The sequence below is a fragment of the Protopterus annectens genome, chromosome 9.part0 (genome assembly GCF_019279795.1).
Source record: "Protopterus annectens isolate FY-2018-M chromosome 9.part0, PAN1.0, whole genome shotgun sequence".
Classification (NCBI taxonomy): Eukaryota; Metazoa; Chordata; order Ceratodontiformes; family Protopteridae; genus Protopterus; species Protopterus annectens.
Genome location: NC_056743.1, coordinates 238,490,681 through 238,502,684, shown reverse-complemented (window position 1 = coordinate 238,502,684; position 12,004 = coordinate 238,490,681). Strand labels below are relative to the sequence as shown.

General features: G+C 40.1%; 1 protein-coding gene across 4 annotated transcripts in view; it reads left to right on the top strand.

Moving 5' to 3' along the window:
• DENND2B (DENN domain containing 2B) overlaps window positions 1-12,004 on the top strand; it is a 1,438,653-nt gene that overhangs the window by 1,097,782 nt on the left and 328,867 nt on the right. For all 4 annotated transcript variants that reach the window (XM_044082814.1, XM_044082812.1, XM_044082813.1 and 1 more), the window contains one exon: window positions 1,225-1,321. In XM_044082814.1, coding sequence (XP_043938749.1) covers window positions 1,225-1,321 — 97 coding nt within the window. The remainder of the gene's footprint in view (window positions 1-1,224; window positions 1,322-12,004) is intronic.

The following is a 12,004-nucleotide window of genomic DNA, read 5'->3' as shown; positions in this document are numbered from 1 at the left end:
TTTTTTTCAGTGATTATGGTTCTGATTATCCAACTTCACGTCACATAAGACGGAGTAGGTAAGAAAGCGTAGAATTTAGCCACGTACAAAATAGTTTGCTCTTAAGTGGTTCATAGGGCCATACACGTCGTCTGCTTTCTTTTGATCTTATTTTGGATTTGGATTCCCTTATTTCCAATAAATTTAACAACATGCTCCAAAATAGAGTAATGCTCTGTGGTATGTCTCCGAATTAAGGCTCTTAGGCCCTGTTTATTTGGCAGTCAGTTATCTTAAATTGAATATGTAGAAATAATTTTCTTATTTGTATCATATGGTCATGCAAAACAGTGTAGCTTCACCCATGCTTTGCCATCCATATTAAAAATGTCAACATTTTTTTCTTTAGTAGTCCGCAAATAATGCATAGACTTACCCATGCAAGCATTACAAGGTGATATTAGAATGCCTCCCATCATTCTTTTTGCAGTCCCACTGAAATCATAGCTACTTTACTTGGTGGAAGGCACATGAATTTTAGCTTCCTCCAGCAGGCTAATGCTGTCACAAAAGTAAATACATGAATCAGTATTCCTGGTTCAGCAAAAGTACCCTGTACACCCGAGCATGTCTTAGCTTTGTGCTTCTGTGTACATTCAGAGAGTGTGTGTGTGTGTGTGTGTGTGTGTGTGTGTGTGTGTGTGTGTGTGTGTATGTGTCTACTTTTCACATTACGTGGTGCTTTCAGAACTGTACTTAAGTTTGTTTTAGCTAAACTAGCATCAGTTCTAGTTAAGTATGCATTAATGTTGTTTCCTGCCTCTGCTAACCAGTCTTGAGAGCTGACATAAACCACACCTTAGAACAGTTGCCCGGTACAGTTTTGTACTATTCCAGGCATAGATAAAGGTAATCAGAGAATTGTCTGTAATTATTGTCTTTTGTGGTTTAGAATAGTTACAGATTCTTGCAAAAGCAATAAAGTGAACCTTCACATTAGCAAAGTAACTATATGTTCTCATCATCGGTTGCGTATATATGTAAACTTTCCTGAGAGCCAAGCCCTCTTAGTAACCTAATTATAATGATATTAACCATAGTGGTACAGAAGTCATGGAATATCTTAATAGGTAAATTAAGATGTATATTATCTAGTAATCATGTCTGCATTTTAATGGTAGTAGTGGTGATAACAGAGGCAAACTTTCATCTAACAAATGTATATGCTTTTTTGGAATCTTCTAGGTTGTAAGAAGGATTAATTCAATCTATAGTGCAAAAAGAGGAAAGAAAAGGCTAAAGAAACTTTCCCTATCAAACCTAGAGAGCGCTTCAATGAGAGGTACGCATACTTTGGTCACATGGACACTGCAGTGTCATTATTCCTAAGTCCAGTCTAATGCTAAGTTTAAAATTTACCTTTATTAATGCTAGTTTTTCTGTTGAAAAAAGTTATTTCTGTGCTTAAACTGAAGATTCCCTGCTACTCATTAATACTATTAATTTATTGTTTTGCAAATGTCATAAAAAATGGAGTGAGAAGTGCATACTGAATATTATTCAGAAATGTTTTTCTATGACTGACTCAATGAGAACTAACTTAAACAACGTACTAATTTTACACTGAAAAAATAAATCTGCTTTGTTTATATGGTACGTCATAAAGCAGTCTTTGCCTAAGTAAACTAAAATAATTGATAACTGTTCTACAGACTGATCAACAACTGCGCTATGTACCATCATTTGTTTTTGGTAATGTGAACTAGGTATTTAAACTTGTTCAGGAAGCTAAACAGTGAGGGATGTGTGATTCATTCTTATGATGGCAATGGTGCTGGGAATTTGCATATGAGCTGTTTCATTTAGAAAAGCAGAAAACTGACAAAACTGCTTACTGCAAAATGTTGACATGAAAGGACATTAGTAATTCTGACTCATGTTTTTCTGTTTAAGCTCGTCTCTTGCATAATTTAGTCAGAAACTGCACTATTACATTATGTTGCATGTACTTCCATGTACAGTGGCTATAAAACAGTAATTCAGTGAATATAAGCAAGCTTATTATTAAACTAACTACTGTAAAAAGGGATTCACTAAAAATGGAGTAAAAAACTACTGGCTACGTCACTTAAGAGTTCTGCTGCCCTATCATTTCCTTTAGTGTTTTAATATTGAATAGTGTAGATAAATTTCAATGGACGGCCATGGTGGTGCAGCGGTTAGATTTGTCGCCTCACAGCAAGAGGCTCTCCCGTTCGATCTTCGACTGGGGTTTCTTCTGTGTGGAGTCTGCGTGTCCTCCCTGCGGTCGTGTGGGCTTCCTCCGGTTTCCTCCCACACCCCCAAAGACATGCTGCAAGTGGATTGGACATGCTAAAATTGGCCCTAGGCATGAGTGCGTGCATGTGTGTGCCTTCCATGGTTGGGCGCCGGGCTGGCAACTCGACACCGTAAAACTCCACTGCCAATCATGAGCGGACAAGGTGATCCGCTATGGCGACCCGTAACCGGGAAAAGCCTAGAGAGAGAGAGAGAGTAGATAAATTTCATCACTATCAGTTTGCCATGAACTGATCTTCCTTTTGCCTCTCATGACCCCTATCTTTTAACTTTACATTCATTTCCTCTCCTTTATACCACCCCCACAGAAATATTAGTAGTATACACCAGAGAATCTCTAAATTTATTTTTCCAGAAACTGCATAGTAACAACACAATTGTTTTTTTTTTTTTCCATTTTGAACATTGTTCCACATTCTTCATTTGGCAAAAAAAAAAAAAGAAAAAAGAAATAAAAAAAAAAGTGCTCAAACTTGTATTTTTCTACCTTGCTACATTATATAAGACCATTATTTTGTGTAACTGCATTCTTCCCTTCCTGTATATTGTGTGGATACTATGTCCAATACACACTTTTTTTGCCACTGACCCTACTTCCAAATGATCATTTTCCGACTCATTCCAAATAAGCAATGATTGTACATTAGTGTAAAAAGCATAACACTTAACTATGTCTTATTGATGTTTGGATATTTGAACATATTAACAGTGCATAAAGGTCTAAAAAACTCTGTGGGACAAAAATAGTAATCTAGCATCAAAAATCTTTCTTGCTGAGTACATGGTTGGGCATATTCTGTCTGCAATCACAGCAGAACAGATTTCCTGTAAAAACCCGCATTTAGAAATGTTGATGACATCAGCACTGACTGATGCACACTATGATGTAATATGACAGGCTCATCATAAGAACACACATTTTTTGAAGTTGTCATTTTTTTCTTTTACTTCTACAGTGTGTTTTGCTTTGAGATCTAAACATTGTCAGCTATTGAGAGCTTTGTACTCAAGGACCAATGGTCCTCATTCAAGCCCCAAGCAAACATCAGATGATTGACAAAAAAGATACTTGAAAAACAGCTAAAACCCTAAGCATTACCAAGCTAAGTCCAGTACGGTGTCCACCTAGCACTCTTGATCCTTAAAGGAAGTGTGAGCTCCCACATGTCGCAAGGGCTCAAGCTCTAATCCAGTCTCTGCCATGGTGGAGGAAGATGGATCGTGGAGATGTTCCTCTGTATCTTACCTTTGGTGGTTTATCCCATTTGTACCTCTCTACCCCAAGTTGACTGGCAAGAGACAAAGACTTAACAGTCCGATGCTTGGGAGCTGGCTGGTGTATTCAGAGATTAGTGTTACGTGAGACTGAATACTCCTGCCTTGGGTTAGACCCTCATACTTATTTGGGCCAGCAGGTCTGAAATGAGGAGGGTTCATCAAATAATCCTACTACATTGTTCACATCTCTGCCCAAGACATCAAGCAGAAGTGTGCCATCATTTGGAAGTCTGGGTCAGTTGATGCTGTCTTCCTGTTGACCTCTTAATAGTGAGAATGAGTGAGGATGAAAATCTAATATTAGCTACATTTTGTTTTCAAGTGCTGTTTATTTATTCCTCATAGTACATTTGATTCATAAGTATTTATGAGCAAACTGGCTAACTATGATGAAGAACGGAATAAAAAAAATAGTGTATTACATCATAAACATGCAGATATTGTGGATGTTGGAATGCTACAGTATCACAATAAGGTTTCCTCCACTTATATTTGCAGAGATACAAACACAGGTGCCATTCTGTGCCATAGCATCTTAGTTAACAGTTTAAAGTTTACATTAACAGAGTGTTCACGCAGAGTTTACTGTTCATAATTTTATCATCAAAGCATTACTGTGGCAAATAAACCTCATACATTATGACACAAAAATGGAACAAAGTAGCAAGTTGTTTTTTTTTTCTGAATTTCCTAATGGGATACAGTATGTCACTATACGTTATCTTATGGGACATAAACCAACATATTCAAACCTGAACCATAGCAGTGCAGACAGACGGCCTAATGAGCTTCAAGTAGCAGGAAACAGCTGCAGTACTGCTCCGCACAATGGCTGCAGACCATTTTCCTGATGCAATGGAGACAGGAAATGATCCTGCTTTCTTAAAATAAGTTTACATAGCAGCTGTTTGAACTTACTATTTCTGTAAGTTAATAAACAAGTCTGAGTGACTGAAATACTGCTTCAGAGCCCCACCGGGACAGAATTTCTAAGGGCTTCACATCAGGAAAGAAGGCATGGATGTAAACTTTCAAACTTCAAATAACACTGGCCTGTGATCTAACTTCAGTGCAGATAGTAGAGGCAAGAACAATGTTCTTCTTGTTGTACATACAAATGAATATTCTAAATGCCACATAATGTATGACAGACAGATATTTTTGCCCCTTGTGCCTGCTGATCATCATGATTCACCACCACCACCACTGCTCATTAATTCCACATCATGGGGAGAGGGCAATCCTGCTCTATCAGAAAGACAGCCATGAGAGGGATTTCTCTTTAACAAACTATTTTCTTCAGTTTTATGAGACACAGTGACCAGAGTCACTGCAGGGGCCACTATGTCTGCTATGCATCTGCACACTTTTTTTGTACCTGCCAATAAAGAGTGCCATGTTCACAGCTTTGTGAAATAAAACAATGCCCTATGACTTCCTTCAAGTGCCAGTATCCCTCCTTTGACAGGTTGTGCATTAAGACGTCCCTACTCAGCCTTTTCCCCCATTATAGGAATGCCTATCATCCCCCTGCCAACTTCAGCAGGTGCCCTTGCTGCCTACTGAACTCAGGTCACCTGGGTTGCAGTTAAGACTTTATCCCTATATCCTATTGGAACAGGTTAGGCTGAACATAGCAGCATATATGTTGCTTAACTAATTGTAAAACAATCATTTGCAACAACAGTTGTTAGACCTTATCCTTACAGCTTCCTTTCATCCATATATTAAAAACCGACACTGGATCTTACTCTACAAAAAGTTAAGTACCCCTAACCACATCACGCAGTATTCAAACCTTCTCTGAATAACATCCTGGTCTTATTCAGTTACTGTAGGATCATTTGCTCTGCAGTTTAAGACTTATTTTTGATGCATTTTCTAACACATGGACATTTCATTACATAAATGAACCGATTTATATGTAGCCTCAATCCTTCTCACAAAAAATATTTGAATATCAACATTTTCACAACATTTTATGACTGCTTACACTTTCTTTTTGAAATGTCATGCCCTCCTATGTTTGGGTTGAGTTCACCTCTTGAAAAATATGTCGTTCAAGGATGATAGTCATAGAAGCCAATAGCAATCTGCATCACAGAAACACGATGATATTAGAGGGATGCTTATTGTTGTTTATTAGGATTGTCTTATTCTGAAAACTTTTTATCTGAAGTGCAGAGAGGAGGACATAATGATGCAGGTAAGAGAAGTAACACGAAGAGAAAAGAATAAAGATAAGCTACCTCTGGTGAGATGGAATACGGAGCGATATAAGATAGGCCATTACTATCCGTCTGGCCCACTACTGATGCATTTACAACAGCAAGTCAAATGACATCACAGATAGTCTAGGGATCTAAACCTCTTCTGCAGCATTAACGGTTTGGAGGGACAGGTATATTTCACAGAGGGTACCACTGCTATGGAATAGACTTCCCATCCACATAAAATAAAGTCCCTGTCCGTTTTCAAGCATAACTTATATCTATGGATAGAAAACAGAAAATTTACCCCAGGGCTGCCCCTTTAGTACTAATGGACAGATGCAGTGCCTAAATGCTTTATCCCATGAATGGGTCCCCTCAAAGTATCTATGGTATGATCCCAGTTGTTCTCATTAGGGCTAATTGTATAATTACCAACCATGGGATGGGTAAGGACAATGTATAACCAAATGGGATAGGTTATTTCAAGAACAAAAAGGGAAATTGGCTAGGCTTAAAATGGCCCACAAGGGCAGCTAACCCAGTACTTACCTGTGACCCTATAAGGATAATATGACAGTGGCGGATTAATAGTAACTGGAAAGGGTGAGCACAGGAGATTTCTCACACAAAGGTAAGCAGTCCTTAATCCGTAGTCCTAGATAACAAATAAGGATTTGATAACTACCTTACAGTGACAAAATGACACATGTAGCCACTTTTCTAACACCCGCAAAAGATCTCACCCTACAACTCTTCCTTAACGCTATTGCAAAATTATATCAGTAGTAGGGCATTGTTTATTGCACTTTTGTGGTACATCAGGCAAGCTCTGTAAACATCTGCACATGCTTACAATGATTCTAGTGAACTTTGAGGTTAGGGTTTATGCACTTCTGACCAAAGAGGATAAATAGTCCACACCAATGTTATTGTGACCTTAGCAGATAACCAAAGAGCTGAACAATATAGTCGGCAAACTAGAATTGGTGACCAAAAAAATAGATAACTATGTGAATGCATTTACACTATTCTGAAAATAGTTTTAAACAATACCTTTTTATATTACAAAGAGCAGAGGAATAAAATGTGGTGATAGAATTTAGGAAACTAGTAGGCTAAAGGAGGACTCACCTCCCCTTCATTGACAATTGTACTTATTTTTAATAAGCATTCTACTCTTGAACATAAATGCTGACACAATTAATTATTTAGCAGCTATGTCTTATTATGATCCTTATCTGACCAGCTTTGTGCATCCTAGTATTGGTCGTGCACACATTAATAAATGTATTTACTAGTAACACAAATAATTTGTTTCCTGCAAATACACCCTCTTATGGCTGCCTTCTGCAAATGCACTTGTTACTTGCTGATTTCTTGGACTTTGCTATTCATAGGCATTTAGCACCTCATAAGGAGGTGTTGGCTAAATAACAGTAACATTTGCAACTGCAAGATTACTGTGCTTGTATTTTTGAAATTTGGCCTAGTTAGCACACAACTACAAAGCTCTTCTCAGTTAGTTATAAAGCTATTTAGTCTGTGAACATGTTTTTTAGTCTGTAAAAATATTGATATGTATATATCATGTGTTTGCATTTCTTCTTTGTCTCTCTAACGTTCTTGTATAACCGATTTTGACCATATTTTTGACTCAGATGTTTGATTCTCTGTAAACTATTTGTGTTTTTTTTTTAGCTTTTCTCCTCGGGTCTCCACTGAAAATGAGCCACAAGCCCAGCTGGACCAACCCTCTTAACAAATGTCAATCAGTCAATCAATCAATCAATAAATAAATAACTATTTAGATTTGAAGGGTTGCAAAGTGGCAACATCTTTTTCTGGAGTGTATTTACTTTCAGACAGCTGATGTGCATGGGAGTTTCATGTGGGCATGAATAGCTGTACATGTACACACCTGAGAGGAAGCAGTGGTTTCCCATGTTACCACCTCTGGCTCGGTATTTCATAGCTTATAAATTCTATAGCCATTCAGAGCTAATTGGCAGTAATATCTATAAAGAGTGCATTAATTCAACTTCTGAGATCCAGCAACAAACTGAAAAATATTACTGCAAATGATCTATATTCTTATGAGTTTGTTTTCTGTAACAATTCTCTACTCTATAAAGCAGTAGTTCGAGGCAAACAGAAATGAGCAATTAAGTCTTGATACCTATGTTTTAGTCATGTTTTGGTATGAGGTGCTTTTTCAACTGAAAATTTATGTCATGTAAGATGAGACATGCAATGTGCACTTAACATGACTGAAATAGCAAACAGTCTGGCAGTTGGAGGGAGCATAGGGCTAAGGCTATGAGCTGTTAATAAGCCACTTCCTGTTTTACAGGGTTGACAGTGCCTCGGTGGTACGGTGGTAGCATTGTTACCTCACAGCAAGAGGTTCTCCCGTTCGATTCTCGGCTAGGCTTGGGAGTGCCTTCTGTGTGGAGTCTGCATGTCCTCTCCGTGGTTGGGTAGCATTCCAAAGACATGCATGCGTAAATGGGCATGCCTTCGTTGAAGGTTGAGCGTTGAGCTGGCACCTTGGTGTTTCGTAAAAATCTACTGCCAATCATTAGCGGACTGGAGTTCCGCTGTGGCGACCCCTTACCAGGAAAAGCCAAAAGACAAACAACAACTTACCTTGGCCTTCATTTGCTAGCTGAATGACACTGAGCAAGTAAGTTAACCAGACTGTGCTTTGGGGCAATTGAGAATGTGGGCTAAGTTCATTAATGGTCTCCTGGACTGTATGCCTAGAAAGTGTCTTTGAAGCATGTTCAAGTAGGCCTGCCTCATTACTCACTTAGTTTATTTTGTAGTATTGGATGTCCTTCGTGTTTCACTATTGCAGTCATTACATTTGGGTTATCTACCTGCAGGTAACCCTCAGCCAGCCTGAATATTAAAGTCTTGGATTCCTGCATTGGATGCTGTCTCCTCTTCCATGACGTCAGGTCATCAGGGGTATAAAAGATGCAGCCGATGCCATTACATCAGTCTTTCTTGCCGCGCAGTACCCGAAGCAGAATCAGTTTGCAAGTGCCGGTCGGCCGACTCCTGAAATGTCTTCGAAAAAAATTAAGTACCCCATTGGGGATCCTTTTTCTTGCCCTTAACCAATGTCAAGTAAAAGCTAACAATTGCTTTACCTGTGGAAAGCAAATACTTCATAAAGATTTACAATTGTACTGCATTCCTTGCTTAGGCCCAGACCACGATGTCCCTCGCTGTCAGTTTTGTGCCTTATTCAACCCCTGAACAATTTGTTATCAGTCTATTTTTGCAGCAAATTATTTTGGTACTCAGTTTAACTATCCAGAAATGACTTCGATAAGCCATCCGACTACTGATATTCCGAAAAAACGTAAGGATAAAGACAGAGACAGATCACATAGGTCCAAAACTGCCGACGACACTTCCATTAAGCTAGTCGCTAGTTCGCCAGTACTCAGTGAGGTGCTTTCACAGCCCCTGATACCCGCTACTTCAGATTCGCAGGCCTCTACTGAGACCCATTCGGAGTCCGGTATGCCGTGAGATGCTTCTTCGACTATGGAACCTGTGGATGTCTCTACTTTGGATGGGTCTGGAGCCGCTGTGCAGGCACCGGCTTCTGAGGGTGTATTCAGGCCTGCAGATTTGCATTTTATGCCAATGCCATCTTCTTCGTCAAGGCCTAAAACTTGACCCACGCCTAGAAAACTGACGTTTAAACTGCATGGTCAGGCCCATATGCCTAAAAAACAAATGCTTACAATGGCTGAAGACCTTATTACTTTAATTAGGGGAAGTCAGCCTTCCCCCTCTAAGAGACCTAGAACTGATTTTCTTTCTGATTCTTCTGATCAGGATTCTGAAATTTCTGTTTCTTCTGATTACCAGGATTTGCTCTTATCTACCTATGAGGATTCCAATGCAGAGGATTCCATTCCCTCTGCTTCCCATCCGGAAGATTTTTCTTTTGGTGAAACCTTGTACACTCTTAGGGAGCATTTCCGCTGGGGAAGCCAGGATTACTCTGACTCTTACTGCAAATGATCTATATTCTTATGAGTTTGTTTTCTGTAACAATTCTCTACTCTATAAAGCAGTAGTTCGAGGCAAACAGAAATGAGCAATTAAGTCTCGATACCTATGTTTTAGTCATGTTTTGGTATGAAGTGCTTTTTCAACTGAAAATTTATGTCATGTAAGATGAGACATGCAATGTGCACTTAACATGACTGAAATAGCAAACAGTCTGGCAGTTGGAGGGAGCATAGGGCTAAGGCTATGAGCTGTTAATAAGCCACTTCCTGTTTTACAGGGTTGACAGTGCCGCGGTGGTACGGTGGTAGCATTGTTACCTCACAGCAAGAGGTTCTCCCGTTCGATTCTCGGCTGGGCTTGGGAGTGCCTTCTGTGTGGAGTCTGCATGTCCTCTCCGTGGTTGGGTAGCATTCCAAAGACATGCATGCGTAAATGGGCATGCCTTCGTTGAAGGTTGAGCGTTGAGCTGGCACCTTGGTGTTTCGTAAAAATCTACTGCCAATCATTAGCGGACCGGAGTTCCGCTGTGGCGACCCCTTACCAGGAAAAGCCGAAAGACAAACAACAACTTACCTTGCCCTTCATTTGTTAGCTGAATGACACTGAGCAAGTAAGTTAACCAGACTGTGCTTTGGGGCAATTGAGAATTTGGGCTAAGTTCATCAATGGTCTCCTGGACTGTATGCCTAGAAAGTGTCTTTGAAGCATGTTCAAGTAGGCCTGCCTCATTACTCACTTAGTTTATTTTGTAGTATTGGATGTCCTTCGTGTTTCACTATTGCAGTCATTACATTTGGGTTATCTACCTGCAGGTAACCCTCAGCCGGCCTGAATATTAAAGTCTTGGATTCCTGCATTGGATGCTGTCTCTTCTTCCATGACGTCAGGTCATCAGGGCTATAAAAGATGCAGCCGATGCCATTACATCAGTCTTTCTTGCCGCGCAGTACCCGAAGCAGAATCAGTTTGCAAGTGCCGGTCGGCCGACTCCTGAAATGTCTTCGAAAAAAATTAAGTACCCCATTGGGGATCCTTTTTCTTGCCCTTAACCAATGTCAAGTAAAAGCTAACAATTGCTTTACCTGTGGAAAGCAAATACTTCATAAAGAATTACAATTGTACTGCATTCCTTGCTTAGGCCCAGACCACGATGTCCCTCGCTGTCAGTTTTGTGCCTTATTCAACCCCTGAACAATTCGTTGTCGGTCTATTTTTGCAGCAAATTATTTTGGTACTCAGTTTAACTATCCAGAAATGACTTCGATAAGCCATCCGACTACTGATATTCTGAAAAAACATAAGGATAAAGACAGAGACAGATCGCATAGGTCCAAAACTGCCGACGACACTTCCGTTAAGCTAGTCGCTAGTTCGCCAGTACTCAGTGAGTTGCTTTCACAGCCCCTGATACCCACTACTTCAGATTCGCAGGCCTCTACTGAGACCCATTCGGAGTCCGGTATGCCGTGAGATGCTTCTTCGACTATGGAACCTGTGGATGTCTCTACTTTGGATGGGTCTGGAGCCGCTGTGCAGGCACCGGCTTCTGAGGGTGTATTCAGGCCTGCAGATTTGCATTTTATGCCAATGCCATCTTCTTCGTCAAGGCCTAAAACTTGACCCACGCCTAGAAAACTGACGTTTAAACTGCATGGTCAGGCCCATATGCCTAAAAAACAAATGCTTACAATGGCTGAATACCGTATTACTTTAATTAGGGGAAGTCAGCCTTCCCCCTCTAAGAGACCTAGAACTGATTTTCTTTCTGATTCTTCTGATCAGGATTCTGAAATTTCTGTTTCTTCTGATTACCAGGATTTGCTCTTATCTACCTATGAGGATTCCAATGCAGAGGATTCCATTCCCTCTGCTTCCCATCCGGAAGATTTTTCTTTTGGTGAAACCTTGTACACTCTTAGGGAGCATTTCCGCTGAGGAAGCCAGGATTACTCTGACTCCAAAAAGAGGCTTAGGGAATTCTTACTCCTCCCTCCACACAGGCCTTTAGCTATCCCCCCTGTACTGGACATCGTAGATGATGCCTTCTTGGAATCTAGCCTAGCCCCAGACACTTTAGCTTCAGCTCCCAGAAATCCTGACAGGTATTACAGAGTACCTGACTCTCACAAGTTCCTCTTCAAGAATCCTACTGCGGATCC